Consider the following 15,668-nt stretch of genomic DNA (forward strand, 5'->3'; position numbering starts at 1 on the left):
TATTTTTTATTTTTTTTACTTTTAATCAAACATAAAATATTTTTTTTAATTTTTGTGTCGACTATATTTTTTCCTCTATGAACCAAATGCGGCCCTAATACTCGAGAAGCCCACATTTTGACTCTGCTATGTTTGGATACGCACTCGATAGAGGAGGAAATGAAAAGAAAAAGAAAGAAAAAGGAGAAAGTGATGAGAGAGAACCTCGGACACGAGAAGAAAAGCGAGAAGAAAGGAGATTTTACCAAAGCTCACTGCTTTGCATAGATTAAAAAGGTGGATTAGGAGAAAAACTTATTTGTTTTTTTCTTTTAATCTTCGAAGGGAGAAAACAGGAAGAGGAATTGGGTATAACAACTAAACTTCAATTCCATACGCTGCTGCAACCAATTGGAGGTTGGATTATGAAGAACACAACTTTTAAAGAATGCAACGGAAAATATTTTTACTTGAAGAAAATGAAAGTGAAGCTAGAAAATCACCACAGAAATGCTGATATCATCCAGTAAAGATCGCTAAATGATGATCCATTGCCATCACTGTTCCATTATCAACAGCATAATATTTAAAAAGAAGGGGAAAATTCATTCTGTGGAATTGTACAAATTTGTAAGCTAAGGAATAGGAATGATGTTCGGAGTTCCATGAATTGAATTTTTTTAAAATCAAAAGGTATATTCCAAAACCCTAAACCTAAACGTCAATTACCCCCCCCCCCCCCCGCGCTCCAAATCATAAAAAAAGGGCGAAAAGGGAAGAACTTATTACATGGTCTATAAATCAATTTAGACCACTTGAACCCTTCTAATACGATTGTAAAAAATAATAAAAAAATGGTTTAGTGCTCTTAGAGTGACACATAATATCAAAGTAATTTATTCAAACATTTGTTACGCATTCATTTTTTTTCATTGTGCTTATAATTCTCTCACTTGCGTACTTCTGTTTCACGCAATTGCGCTAGAAAAGAGAATGTAGAAGAATGGAAAGCACCGTGCAGACGGTGCGCAATGCTTTGGTTGAAGGGCAAAAAGAGGATGGAGTCGCAGATGTGAGCCACTGCGATGGTGAGCTATGTTGTGATGAAAGCGGCGAAGAAAATGGGATATATTAGCCATGGACCTTTTAATTATTTTCAAGAAATATTTATTATTATCTACTTTGAACTACATATTTTATGATTTAAAATCAAGAATACATCATCCTAAGTAAAGACCAAAATTGTTGAATATATTTCACATTGTAAAAATTATTTAGAAATTAAAATTAATATATTATTGTGATCTCTAACTAATTATCAAATTAGTTTCAAAATAAACAGTTTTAATAGCATATACCATAATTATCAAAATCTAATAAATTTAAGATATATAGATTATGACAATAAAATAACAGTCATGGAGCAACTCTAACATTGTACAAAGGTTAACTCTCATCATTTATACAAAATTATCGATAAAAAAACTAACATTAGATAAATGGATAAAATTAGCCAAATGCCCTAGTTTTGATAATATCGATCGTAAACCCATTTAACAGCTCCTAAGGAGGGCTATTAATGAGCTGAGCTGCTCGAGCTCGGCTCCTTAGTCAAACGAGCCCGAGCCCGAGCCCGAGCCCAATATGAGGCTCCTTTACACCTGAGCCCAAGCTCGAGCTCGAGCTCAAGCAGCTCACGAGCTCAAACGAGCTCTAGTCTCCTGCTGAAAGATCTTATTTCAGCACTATAATTTATAAAAATCTGACCATATAGAGAAAAATAGCCTGTTATCGAGCTCGAGCTCGGGGCGTTCTGGAGCTCGTAATTGAAACGAGCTTTACGAGTTTAAGCCCGAGCCTTTGCTTTGTCAAGCAAGCCCGAGCCCGATCTTCTGTGAAACGAGCCGAGTCGAGCTCTCCCAGGCTCGACCTCAGCTCGGCTCATTAATAGCTCTACTCATAAGAGCAGCTTTATTTGAAAATGGATTCTGATTGAGCTTGTATGCTGCTTGCCACTCTCATTAAATGGAGATTTTTATTTCGTTTTTTTGTCTTAAAGCATGATCAATCAAAGAAATTCTCAATATTTTACCAAAAAAAGAATGTCTAAATAAAAATACGAAACAGCTGGCAAACAGTCCATATACGTTTCTTGACCTGAACACGTGCATGGCACGTGCTGTGTCAAATATTCTTCGCGTCTATGGTCCGCATCAAAATAGGATCGGGCGGCTCGGATCGAGTTTCTCCAATCGCCGCAACCAATATCGGCGCATGTTAGATTTAGCTTATGTTTTCCCAGGATCTGTCGAGCGCACGTTAGCCGCGACGCTGGCGCAAATCACGAGCTCCCTGTCGATCCAACGGCTAATATCGCCTTCTAGGAATACGTATCGACCGTATAATTAAACCATAAGCTAAGTGAAGCGAATAAAAGGAAGAAAACATATATAAGATCAAGGGAAAGATGGGGAAGGGGAGGGGATAAATAGAGAAGGCCATTAAAGGCCTCGGCGATCAGAAAGGGAAGACGTAGTGGATCTTTGGAAGGATCCAAGGGCACTTCTTCTCTAACTTTCTGCCTCAATTTCTATAAAATCGCTCGGGTCGAACGCGGAATCTAGTCGGATCTGTCGATCGCGAGTGCTTCGATCTCCGTTGCGGTGCTGGGCGTCCTTCGGTTTAGGGCTTGGAGTGGAACTTTCGGGGGGTTAGGGTTTTGTGATCGATCTCGGTGCTTGTGCGTCTAAGGCGACTATGGCGTCTTCGTTCCCAGGTCATGTCACTGCCGTTCAGGTAATCGAATAGAACGGTTTTTTTTTCTTATTAATTTTGGATTTTTAATGTTTTTTGGGTTTTAATCCGAGCTTTCTGGTCGTTGTTTAATGGTTTAGGTGGGGAGTTATTTTGTGGGGCAATACTATCATATTCTTCAACAGCAGCCTGAATTAGTTCATCAGTTTTATACGAATGCGAGCACCATGAAGCGATTCGATGGGACCACGACTGAGTCCGCTACGGGGATGCTGGTAACTTTCTTTCCTTTTTTATATTTTATTTTATTTTATTTTATTTTATTTTTGGGGGGCGGGGGGCGGCGTAATGGGTAACTTTTTTGTTTTCGAAACATATTTTCTTACGAAGATTTTGTTTAACAAAGATTTTTCTTGTACTATATATTGGTTTATAATGGAAAAACGACTGTATAACTATAAACTTTATAAGGTAAAAGCTACGGATATGACCGAACTCTTTTCCACTCCTCTACTGTTGTTGCTTTTAAACTATTTCGCTTCTCAAATTAAGTTTTCTCTTTCTTGTTAAAGTTATAGTGATGAAATGATGCTAGACAGCGTTTAATTTTAACTACTAAATAGTTAGTCTGGGCCAATGTAAAGCGATAAGTCCCAGGACATTGGCTGATACAACATCAATATATCAAGGCCTTTCAATAATTGCTATTCCTGGATGTACTATATTGGCTGGCATTCTGATATCTCGATCTTGAAATATCAGCCAAGATCTTGGAAGTTCTCGGGTTTCCAGATTCCTCCACTTTCTATCTCAACTGAGATAGAATCAGATCTTGGTTCATATTGGTTGTGGTCAGCCACTAGATGGCTGATATCCCAGCTTCGAAAAACATCAGATCATTGCCATGTCAATAATTTTAAGTATCACATCTTACATGTAGATATTAATATTTTTTTAAAAAAAATATCTGTTGCTGAGGGCTCATTTTCTGTTTGTTTACTTTGTCAGTCATGATGTGCAAATCTTTTTCATTGAAGCCAGGGATTAATATATAACTTTCTCTCATTTTATCATCCTTTTTATCCCATTGCTTACTGATCTTTTAATGGCTCTATTATATGTTGCTGATGTAGTTTCTTGTAAAACTTTGCAGCAAATTCACAATCTTGTAATGTGCCTGAATTTTAATGGGATTGAGATAAAAAATGCACACTCTTTGGAATCTTGGAGTGGAGGTGTTTTGGTGATGGTTTGTGGTTATGTGCAACTGAAAGACTACAGTGTCAGGAGGCAATTCGTGCAGACCTTCTTCCTTGCACCCCAGGAAAAAGGATATTTTGTTTTGAACGACATCTTTCACTTCATCGAAGAGGAACATATTAATCAGCACCCAACAACTGTATTAGCCTCCCATAACAATTTTGAAACCAAGTTAAATGCATCCAGTCCTATACCGGAGCCAGGTATTATCCACTTTGAAAATTAATAGAAGTCAATATATTCCTTTATAACACAGATGATGCTAATCATTGGTGCACCTTTCCTATTTTACTACTTGAAATTTTGGATAAGTTGGCAACTCATCTATATTACACTAAAAGTACAATGTGGATACACTGTAATTAGGTTGAGTACATGTACATTGATATCTCTGTTTCTGTAATTTCATGTCCTCAGTCCATTAACTAGCTATGCCTAGTATGCGAATATCATCAGAAGTGACATCCTCATGTCCATGTTAAATACTGCTTGACAGGATACATGTTTTGTCTATTGCTTATGCTTTTTCTTGAAGTAATTGTATGTAAAGTTTATTTTATGGCAGGAATTTTAAGATATTTGAAGTGTGAACAAACATAAGCAAGATTTTTGAAGAAAAATTTTAGCCAGCATTTGGCATGAATAATGTATCTGACTGATTATATGCATGGATATAATGGCATCCCCATGTTATTGCTAACTAAAAGGAGAATTCGATGAGCATTTGTGCTTCTATTTCTATCATCATTGTTTTGAATTTATGTGAGCTTGGTGGCTTGTGAATCTATGGATGCTTATGATCCACACCATTTCATAGGCTTTATTTATGATTCATTCTGAAAGATATTTAATTTATGTCACTCATAAACCATTATTAAGTGAGATACATAAAGTAAAAGGATAGGTTAAGACAAACAGATGAGCTTGTGCCCTACTCCCCACCTTTTAAATGAAGGGTAAAATTTTAGAAAGAAACGTTTGGGATAACATTGGAAGAGCAGGATTGCTCACTCCTTGAAAGTGGAGTTGGAGAGACAGAGAGAGGCATGGGAATTTCCTTCTTAGTGTATTTGGTGTGCGCCTCGTATTATAGCAAAACTGTAGGTTAGGTGGGTTTGCACTTTAGATACTCTCTGGCATTTTACATGCCTTTTTTCAAAACCTAGTGCCTCTTCTACTAACTGTAAGCATTCTCCTCTACATGCAATTTAGGCTCACTAGTCGATATACATCGATGGTGGAGGCAACTGGCATAACACAATGAAATTAGGCATGCCTGATAAATATGTGATACGAAGAAATCGCGAGGCTGGTGGATTCAGGGAGAACAAACTTTTGGTGGTCATGGAGTCTCAGTTATTTTGACATACTTATGGAGATTGAGAACAAATCAAGTCCATAGACAATGGAAGTTTGTTATGTTTGTGAATATAAGTCAGTATGAGTTACATGTTTCAATGTTTATTAGGATAAGATTTGAAATGCTTTTTACCTGATTGGATTTGAATTTTGTAGTTGCTTTTTTATCCATATATGTAATAGCTCCTTTTGTTTTGTAATTTTTTATAGTTATAAAATTTGGGGGCTAGGTCGTTCAAAGTTCAGATCTTTCAGAAGTTATCTACGATAAATCATTTATAGTCCACTTTTTGGTGCTAATATTCCCATGTTGAATGATGCATGATTTGCTGATGGTAATTAACATATTTTCAGAACCTCTCAATTTTTTTTTTAACTCAATGTTCTTCAATGTTATAGAAATGCTTAAAGGAAGGAAAATGATTATGGCCATATGTCTGTATGTACATTTGTAAAAGAATATATCTTGTTCACATTGAACAATAAGTTTGATATAAATCAACATTTTTTGCATACTTGCAGAAGTTATCTACGATAAATCATTTATAGTCCACTTTTTGGTGCTAATATTCCCATGTTGAATGATGCATGATATGCCGATAATAATTAACATATTTTCAAAACCTCTCAATTTCCTGTTTAACTCAATGTTCTTCAGTGTTATAGAAATGCTTAAAGCAAGGAAAATGATTATGGCTATATGTCTGTATGTACATTTGTAAAAGAAAATATCTTGTTCACATTGAATAATAAGTTTGATATAAATTGACATTTTTTGCGTTAAACATGGTATGATATTTGACATGATATTATGTGATGAAAATATGGCCTAAATAATTTTTGAAGCTAATTAACTTACCTACCCCGTCTATCTTTCTCTCAGTTATATTGCGCATTCCAAATTGTTTTCATTCAATGATGTTTTATATAAAGTTGGGAAACCAACCATGGTCTTTTTGGATGCGAGAAAATCTGCTGAAAAATAGAAGAAAAAATAAAAGTAGTTTACTCAGAAAGGTATAATGTGGTTCTCAGAGTTTTAGGATATAGCAAGAATAAAATAAAAGGAAAACATATTTCACCTTTTCTTCTTGTTCTTTTTTGGAGTGTAGAAAAGCTACATCGGAGTACAACTGAAAAGAATCTACGTATTGTTTTGCAAATATTTCTATAGGATTGTGGGAGTGAAGTTCTTTTGGATGTCTGGAAAATTTAGACCTGACTATATTATTAGTTTTCTGCAACACAATCATTCCCCCAAGATGGGGTCAGTTTGCTTTGCATGCTGCCTTCATCATTTCCCATGTACAACTTGCTAGATTTTGACCTTTTTATCTTTGAAGTTTCACAATATCTTGTTTGGTTTATGTTTTATTTTGGCTCATGGCATACGATGATTTAAGCATTAGAGACGAATGCACTAATTTGTTATTAGAACAAATGAGGTGGGATCTGTTGTCAGTTCTTCCGGATATGATGGTGCATCCTCTCTAGCCCAATAGTTGTGATAACGAGGGAATCATCTTGAAGATGTAGTTGCTTGACGCCATTGTTATGTCTGAACAATATTTAGTCGTAGGAATGACATCCAACTCTGAGCATGATCTGCCATTTGTCATTCTTAGTGAAGAATACGAGTGTTACTTTTCTGTTTTTGTAAGTTTTAGTTTGTTGATACTGTTTCAGAGAACTCCATGCAAGACTTTTGTGGTTGCCTATTAGTTTTTTTAATAATAAAGCAAACTTGGGATTAATTTCCATCTATTCTCCAGTTTATCAGTTTTGATTTTATTGAAATTCTACTCCGAGCTACTTTGTATAGATTTCTTGAATAATGCAAAGAAAATAATTTGATTTCTGGAGGCGAGTAAGATTTGCCCATGGCATCCTGTCTTTGTTTTAACTTTGACCTTGTTGGTTAATTTGGTAGTTTCCAACTACATGATGGGTGAAGAAATACAGGCTACGGAGTTTGATACTGCCGTCCATGAAGAGGAAAACGACATAGTTGAGAAATATAGCATCCCTGAGCCACAACAGCAAGTTCTGGAGTCTGATGAAAGGATAGATGAAACTTCAGCAGAAGAGCCCACTGTTTCATATCCAAATGTGATGACCACCATGAGAGAGCCACCTCCTGCCCCTGCAGAGGAGCCTGTTGGGGAGCCTCCAAAGCAAACTTATGCTTCCATTGTATGTTTTTGTACTACTTGCTTATCACTTTTAGTTATCTTTGAGAAGCCTAAATTTTGCCCTTTTTCTTTGCAGCTACGATCTAAAGGACAATCGGGACATTCTGCACCTTACCCAGCATCTTTAAACAAGACCACTCAGGTGGCCTCAGACCGGCAGCATGCTCCACAGTCAGCCGTGCAACTGTCACAGCCTGCTGTTGTGCCCGAGAAGTCCAGCTCAGAGGCATTGGAGGAAAGTGCAACATTTGAATATGAAGGTAGTTCTTCCATTATCTGTTAGTGTATCTGATGTGGAATTGAGAGGGTTTTTGGGACTTGTGAGAGCACATTTTGACACTTTAGAAAAGTTGTTTTTTTTGGAAGGGGTTCTTTGAACAAGTTTCTGATTAGTTGTTTCGACTTAGTTTTGCTATATATATTTCTTAAAAACTTTTGGTTTGTGTTATTTTTTGTCGATGCAACATTTGTCTTTCTATTTTTCTATCGTTTGTGGTCCGTCTTTTTGTTGTGTGAATGAATTATTGCTCTTCATGTTAATTTAAATTATTTATAGCAGTCTATATTGTAAATCTTTATCTTTCTTTACCTTTTCATTGTTCAGCAATGTTATATTCTATTTTTTTCTGACTATCATACTTTATTTAATCTGTCTGCAGCCTTTTTCACTGCTTCTCTCTGAGTTTAGTTGAATATTAAAATTTTTGATTTCTGTATTCTTTTGTCTTAGGTGAATCACGATCTGTTTATGTGGGAAACCTTCCTTCATTTATTACTGCATCTGACCTTGAGCAAGAGTTTAAGAACTTCGGCAGAATTAGGCCTGATGGTGTTACTGTTAGGAGTCGCAAGGTTACTTTGTTACAGTTTGTTTATTTTTTTATCTTACTTTCCTGGAATCTGTTATACATCTGTTGCTTAATAAACGTGCATTCTTGTGAATATACAGGAGGCTGGTGTTTTTTATGCATTTGTTGAATTTGAAGATGCTGTTGGCGTGCAGAATGCACTTAAGGTTTGTGTAGTTCAGAAACTGATTATTTTTTTTGAGTGATTTTTGAAAATGATATGCTCTTTCCAAAAATCTATGCAAGTTTGTCTTATTTTTTCTTACTTTATATATGCCCTCATACAAGGTTTGCTAGACCAGGGACCAGTGATGGGGCTTGTATAGGTTGATGATTGGTTCCATACGGTACTGGGTATGTACTGCACAGACCCAGAGCATACCGAACCATAAGGAGAGAGAGGGAGGAGAAGAGAGAGGAGGAAGGGAGGGGGAGAGAGGGAGGAAGAGGGGGAGAGAGAGGGAAGGGGGGTGCGCTAGCGAGTGTTCGAGCGGAGAGAGTGAGCGAGAGAGCCTTCATGAAGACTCGAACCATCAAAGAGGGGGGGGGGGGGGGGGGGGGCGGAGGCAGAACGTTTGAGCGGAGAGAGCCCTCTTGAAGAGTTGAACCATCAAAGCCATGCGGGGGAAGCTAGCGAGCATTTGAAGAGTGAGCAAGAGAGCCCTCTCGAAGACTCAACCATCGAAGCCGCAGGGGGGGGGGGGTTGAACTAGCGAGTGTTCTAGCAGAGAGAGTGAGCAAGAGAGCCCTCTCGAAGATTCGAACCATCTAAACTGAACCGTCCCAAGTTGATGCCGTTTTGGATCGGCAGTTCGGCCCGGTTTGGCGAAGGCTGGAAGTGGGTTTACTCCATCTCCCCATGTCATCCTAAAAGAGTAATGCAAAACAATTTGAATCGTTTATAAGGTTTTCTGAATTTTTCTCCTGGTAATGTTAGTTAGCAGTCTGATATTTAGGGATGGTAGGTATTCATTTTATGCAACTGAACAGGGGCATTGAAATATTTCTGATAGTTAATTGTTCTTCTCTTGTTGAGTGTTGTACATACATACATGCATATGTATGTAATTATTGAACCAATTCTGTCATTTTTGTATTCATTTTGAACAGTGTCTTTCTACAGGCATCACCAATACAGTTGAATGGACGGCTAATTCATGTGGAGGGGAGAAGACCTAATAGCGGTGCTTTTCGAGGTGGAAGTAAGTAATTTTTCATTGTGTACTACATTTTCTGCTGGTCTATAATTTTATTCAACTGGATGGATTAGCACTTTTTCATATGTTCTATTTCTGGAACCTTTGAATTGTGCAGTAAAAATATACACCCATTTGGGTAAAAATCTTTATACAGTGGCAAGCCTACATCATGATAAAAACTAAATTACATTAAAGTTAATGAATGGTTTTTATATTGTCTTCCTTTTTTGGAATTTTTGTATATTTATGTGTGATGAAGTTGAATTTACACAACATTGTCTTGCAAGTACTGTCCTATGATTTGAACTTATCCATCTTTCTTCATTAGCCATAGTGTTCTTATTTCTTTTGATTTGTGTGATTAATGTTTCAGGATATTATTAGTCTGAATCAATTCTGAAGCTTAGCTCTATATGCTACTTTGTATTTATGGAATGGGTGACTCATTATTTCGATGAATCTTTTCTTCGGACAGAAGAAGATTCTGTAAACACTTACTCAAAATCTTACTTATCAGAGTCCATTGTGGAAGAATCTTTTGAGGAATTGGCCATAATATATCTGATCCATGCATAATATCTTGATTTTGCGAGGGAAATCAAGCATATTGTGCGGTTGCATTTATTTTAATGCTTGAAATGTAATTAATGTTTCAGGATATTATTAGTCTGAGTCAATTCTGAAGCTTAGCTCTATATGCTACTTTGTATTTACTTCTGCGAGGGAAATCAAGCATATTGTGCGGTTGCTTTATTTTAATGATTGCAACCATCTGATTGCCGCTCCATTTTTTGTCAACCACTTGAAAGATGGCTAATTATTGGGAATAACTCGCATTTATCAACAGATGGTTCTATTAACACTATTTGATCAATGAAATTCAATGGGATATTGCTTAATTTGCCTTTGAGTGAATAGGTTACTCATCCATGTTGGGTTGTGTCATGGGCTGATTTTCTTATTTGTTGCAGACTACCTGCTAGTAGGCTCTAGATCATATGTGGTTGCTTTTTGGTTCATGATGTGGTTCGTTGGATCCAATCAACCCTTCCCTCCTGTTTCTACCTTTAACTTTCAGGCACTACTTTTTTGGATATACTCTTATTTGGATATGCTCTTTTCTAGACTGTTTTGGTTGACAGGCTTCTACCTAATATCTACCTGAGATTTTATTTTAGATATTTGTTAGCAATGCAACCTAACTTTTGGGATTCCCACTCCTTTTTTTCTTAAAAAATTACAACACAACGGGTTCGTCTTTGCTTATCTTTGGAAATCAGTTCATGTGGAATTTTTTATAATTTTTGATAAACCTGGGATTTTTGTCTTTTATCTGCAGGAAGGGGCAGAGGACGGGGTGGCTACCAGACAGAGGCTTCAAGGGGGCGTTTTGGTGGTCGAAACTTCAGTAGAGGTAGCGGGCAAGACAATAGCGACAGGGACTACAATAATCGGCTGAGAGGAAACGGATACCTTCAGCGAGGCCCTCGCCAAGAGAGGGGCATCTTGGGGAATCAAGCTCTGGGGAATGGGTCTAACCCTTTTGAAGCTTCATCTTAGATATTCGGTATATGGATGAAGGTTTCATTGTCTGAGTTCCAGCAATATTCTGGATGTCTTCTTTTTGCCCTTTTACAGCATATGTGGTTACTGTTTCTGTGGAGTGTCATTTGGTTAGCTGGTATTGAGAGGCTGCACTGGTGTTTTTGGGTGCGCTTCCCATTTTTCTGTTCTCTTTTTCATCCCTCATTTCAGGAGGGTAGGACTTTTGCAGTTACGGGAGTTCAAAGGGAATTGGAGATTTAATGAGTTCTGAGGTAGTATTTGAGTTGCTATTCAATTTCAGATCGCTCTGATGCGAAATATCCATCTTGAGCGTTTCTCATTTCATGGCTCTCTTGATCATAAATGGTATAGCATCAGATGTAATGTTGCAGATTTCTTGTATCTTACATTGCTGGAGCCAGTCTCTGGTGGGTTGGCCATTATAACATGTTTAATCTTTGGAATGCTGACTCTTGGTTAAATTAGTGCAAGACAAAATCACAGCTCATGGCATTTGAAGCTTGCTATATTTTAGGTTCTTGGTTATAAGTGGATGAATATAAATGTGGAGACAGCTGCGTGCATGGCAGTGCCTGTTGTTTAGCTGCTGGATCCATGCGAAGGAAATCAGGATGCTCTAATCTTTGCTCTTATGGCTGGCCAGGAGGATTGGAATTTGGAACTCTCCTGGCATGATTTATTTATTATCCACGGTCTTCATTAAAGCAAGCAGGTATAAATGAGTATTGTCGGCAATCATCTGTCTCCAGTGTGTGGTGCTTAAAGAACCTCCATCCGTGAATATGTTTGAATGAATATTTGGGAATGTATGAAAGTTATGGATTTGTTCCAGGAGATGCTGCGGCAACCTTCATCAGTGTAGGCTGGTTTTATTTTCTGGTGACCCAAAGCTGTCATGAGGCCTCGGTGGGATCACTTTGATTGCCAGATTTCCCGCTTCCTGTCTGGGTGTTGCTGTGTCTCCCGTTTGTGTATATTGAATGGATGAACCCTTCACTCTAGATGCCCATGATTCAAGATTTATATTTCTTAATTTCTGGTTGATGGGAGGCAGGCCTTACTCGTTCAATTCTATAGAAAGTACAACCAAAACCGTTAGCATAAGCAAGAAGAATCATGATTTGGTGCGTAAAGTTGGATAGCAGTGGTGAGGGCTTGCCATGCTGCTCCCAACTCTTTATAATGGACAGAAACATTGTGGTATGGACTTGGAGGCAGGTTACAGCACTCTTACTTCCACCGTTTCAAACCAATTCTTGGACCCAGAGGAGTCATAGCTGATAGCACCATTGAAGTCACCTGATAGCACCCAAGATAACCCAGTGCCTCGAATTAGCAACTTGATGAGTTTTGGTATCAGCCTGCTTGAGCTCCGGTGCTGCACGGATGGCACTAACAGATACATGAGCTGTAAAACTTGAAGATGGTAGAGACCAATCATCATCCAGAGAATCTTCCTATAAAGGACAATGAATAGATCTAACTCCTTTTGGGCCCTCATCTTCAACCTCCAGATCCACGGCTACCTCGTTAGCCACTATCCGTGAACCAAAAGCAAGCTTCCCTCCCATGAGTGCAGGCGGAAATCTAGTGGCATGGTATGGTGGAAATTTAGGGGAGGAGCGCAACTACTTCAAATGCTTCATAATCGAATTCTATTTAGTGCCTGTGATATTATTCAACGAGAAGAGGAGTTAATGACAACAAGATGAAGGCTGTCTGGATCGGCCAACCCTTTATGACTAAATCTGCTCTACTGAATCAGTACTACATCACAGAATTTTCCTTTGTGGTTCGTAGCAACATATCAACATCAAGATGAAGCTTGGGCCTTTTTCTGAATAAATTATCTTAAGATCACTAATAAACACACGCCCAGTCCTCCTACACAACATAACAAATTGCTTTTATTATGTTCTCTAACGTCTCCAGACAAAAGCATTTCTTCCACTTTCCACTACCATAGGACGAGCCCTTCAGATGTTCAACGAGCCCACAAGCTAGTCTATGTTCCAAACTCTTCATCTCCAAGATATCCCTTAGCACATCACGGAGCATGCTAGTTTTTCAGCAATACAACTGTTGGTTCAAACTTGCACCACGCCTTTATGATGAAGCAGCTGCAGATGCCAATGCTCCATGATGAATGGATGCTCCAGCATAATCTCGTGAATGACCACCTTCTCCACCTTCTACTCCATCATCGTCCTCCGTTTCCCACAGGAACTCAGCAAATGCTGCAAGGACATGGCTGCGAGGAACGATTGGTTATAAAAAAACATCAGAATCTGAGAGAATTTTTTCTTTCAGAATCAAAACGCTCATGAAGATGATGAGACTACGTGTATGTGTTATACCTATCATGAGGAGCGGCCCGAACTGCCTGTTCAAAATAACTAGAAGCTCGTTCCTCATCATGGTGCAGCTCCCACACTAGTTTAGCATACTGTGACAGGATCTCTCCATCGCCCGGGTCTGCAAGTATAGCACGAGAGTAGTACTCCTCAGCTCTTTGAGGATCTCCCTTGGCCTAATACAAGAGAATAGAATTGCATCAGATGAGAGGAAATGAATATACTGAAGGAATGGATGCAAATTTGATATACGGGTACTTTGAAGACTAGTAAAGAAAATAGAAGTGAATCCTTTGATTCTCAATGAACTGTATCTTAGACCTGAACATGAAATACAATTCGCTAAAATAGACTATCAAGGAGAAACCAGTAGATCAACTTCTATTTACAATGCAATTATCCAGTAATTTAATGTCTTCTTTGGTGTGAATGAATGAAAAGCACTGTCATTTAGAAGCTGAGAAGGAAAAAGCTATTTAGACCCAAAGACTTATGCCAGGACATTAGGAATGGTTAAGTTTCACTATTAGAAATTTACAAAAATGATTTTTTTGATATACATATGTCGCCAGGTTCAGAAGTAATGCTTAATTAAAAATTTCCAGCTGCAAGTTCTGAAGGAATTTATAAATTTCAAAACCATGACTTTTCTCCTAATAAACCTCACAGAGTGAACAGATCTCTTCTGATAGAATTACATTAAGAGCAAGATATGGAAATTCCAAGGCTTTTCTTCCACAGTTCCACTGCATCAGAGATACAAATAATAACAAATATTGCTTCATCAAAATCTAACATCTCTCAACGTCGAGGCTATCCACCTAAATCCGGGCAACTCTGAGCATTTCTTAGCAATTAACAACTACAACAGAGACAATTCGGATATAGAACTTCAAATACACATAAAATGATCAAACTAGATGCCACTTTATAGATAGAATGTAGGAGCACGTTATCAAAATTCCAAATCATGGAGAAATAGATGAGAACAGTACAGATAAAGGAGTAAAGAATGCGAAATGGGTCACCTGGTAGAGAAACCGAGCATAGTTTCTCAGGAACAGAGCATTGCCCGGGTTCTCGTCAACCATCCGCTTATAGTAAGCCTCCATGTCGGATTGCTCTCCTCCATCGCCGGTCAGAACGGTACACCTGCCGCTGCCACCACTACCACTACCAGCATTCAAGATTCCGGAGCCCAGCCGATCGATCCCCAGCCCTCTGGCCAGAAACAGCGGCAGCGCCGCATTCCCATCAACGTCCCCACTTTCCCGAGAATCATTGTCCAAGCCGACACTTTGATTCTCGCCTGAGGAGCCGAATTCTCCGAGGATAGTATCTCCGACCGTGACCGATCTTTTGAGCCCACCGCCGCCCTCTTCCTCCTCCTCCTGCGGTTCTTCTTCTTCTTCTTCTTCTTCTTTGGAATTGTATATGGAGAACGAGGGGATGGGCTCCAGAACATGGCTGGCTCGGCGGCCGGAGGAAGGGGCTTTGATTGGCAGGTGGTGGGAGTCGCCGGAGAGGAGGCAATTGAGGTTGCCTTCGGAGAGGGCTCTTCGGAAGCCGAGGGAGGAGGGGTCGCGGTCGGAGGAGTCGGAGAGGGAGGAGAAGTGCAAGTGGAGGGTGGGATTGGGGTGGTGGGCGATGGCATGAGGGAGGGAGGAGGAGGCAGAGGAGGTTCTCTCCAAGCTATGGTGGTGGCTGCTTTTATTGGTTGGGCTTTCAGAGAAGAAAGGGGAGGACGGGGGGAGAGATCCCAGGATTGGGGTGGAAGAACTCCTCAGCAACATCTCTTCTTCAACTCCCGTTTTTCTCTCCTCTCTTCTTTCTCTATGTGAGGCCTGGATCTTTATTGGGATCTTTCTCTCCTCAGCAACGCAGAGAGCGATGTTTGTTTTTTTGCCAGGGGAGATGTATGCACGTGAACAATTTTTGTCCTCGCTGTTTTAGACAACTGGAAATGAATATTTCTTTTACCAAGAAAATATTATTTTCACGAAATTTTCATTGTTATTTAATAATTTTTAATATTTTTTTAACCGCTTCTCGCACAAAACGTGTGCGAGTACGACCAAAAAAATTTAATTAAGCAAAAAATTCTTCAAGCAAACCTAGTTAGCTATGTTCATGAAATTTTTATAGAACTTGGATTAG

At 38.8% G+C, this 15,668-nt stretch overlaps 2 protein-coding genes across 3 annotated transcripts; one reads left to right on the forward strand and one right to left on the reverse strand.

Annotated features, from left to right (window-relative positions):
- The first annotated feature begins 2,427 nt into the window (after positions 1–2,427).
- Positions 2,428–11,600, forward strand: LOC103703890 (nuclear transport factor 2-like). 2 transcript variants are annotated; one of them, XM_008786929.6, is made up of 9 exons: positions 2,428–2,775; positions 2,874–3,008; positions 3,887–4,196; positions 7,283–7,545; positions 7,621–7,804; positions 8,275–8,396; positions 8,494–8,559; positions 9,516–9,594; positions 10,931–11,600. In XM_008786929.6, the coding sequence occupies exons 1-9, from the start codon at positions 2,737–2,739 to the stop codon at positions 11,149–11,151; spliced, it is 1,419 nt and encodes a 472-aa protein (XP_008785151.3). In that variant the 5' UTR covers positions 2,428–2,736; the 3' UTR covers positions 11,152–11,600. The 2 variants fall into 2 exon arrangements, with proteins under 2 accessions (XP_008785151.3, XP_026659156.2); XM_026803355.4 differs by having other exon boundaries at positions 2,432–2,775; positions 9,503–9,594.
- Positions 11,601–12,970: 1,370 nt separating this feature from the next.
- LOC103703891 (uncharacterized) lies at positions 12,971–15,398 on the reverse strand. Its single transcript, XM_008786931.6, has 3 exons — positions 14,540–15,398; positions 13,515–13,687; positions 12,971–13,408 (listed from the first exon to the last, which is right to left on the reverse strand). Exons 1-3 carry the CDS (start codon positions 15,302–15,304, stop codon positions 13,264–13,266), a joined length of 1,083 nt encoding a protein of 360 aa, XP_008785153.4. The 5' UTR covers positions 15,305–15,398; the 3' UTR covers positions 12,971–13,263.
- Between the last annotated feature and the right edge of the window lie 270 nt (positions 15,399–15,668).

This window comes from Phoenix dactylifera, chromosome 6 (assembly GCF_051530095.1).
Source record: "Phoenix dactylifera cultivar Ajwa chromosome 6, Ajwa_hap1_PhDact_Kaust_v1.1, whole genome shotgun sequence".
Lineage (NCBI taxonomy): Eukaryota > Viridiplantae > Streptophyta > Magnoliopsida > Arecales > Arecaceae > Phoenix > Phoenix dactylifera.

Bases quoted from the DNA above. Each gene is read 5' to 3' on its own strand.
- LOC103703890 (XM_008786929.6), top strand. From the start codon at position 2,737: ATGGCGTCTTCGTTCCCAGGTCATGTCACTGCCGTTCAG. The intron at 7,546-7,620 runs GTATGTTTTTGT...TTTTCTTTGCAG, and splicing joins AGCAAACTTATGCTTCCATT to CTACGATCTAAAGGACAATC. The intron at 8,397-8,493 runs GTTACTTTGTTA...GTGAATATACAG, and splicing joins TTACTGTTAGGAGTCGCAAG to GAGGCTGGTGTTTTTTATGC.
- LOC103703891 (XM_008786931.6), bottom strand. From the start codon at position 15,304: ATGTTGCTGAGGAGTTCTTCCACCCCAATCCTGGGATCTCTCCCCCCG. The intron at 13,688-14,539 runs GTGACCCATTTC...CTCTTGTATTAG, and splicing joins ATGCTCGGTTTCTCTACCAG to GCCAAGGGAGATCCTCAAAG. The intron at 13,409-13,514 runs GTATAACACATA...CGTTCCTCGCAG, and splicing joins CGGGCCGCTCCTCATGATAG to CCATGTCCTTGCAGCATTTG.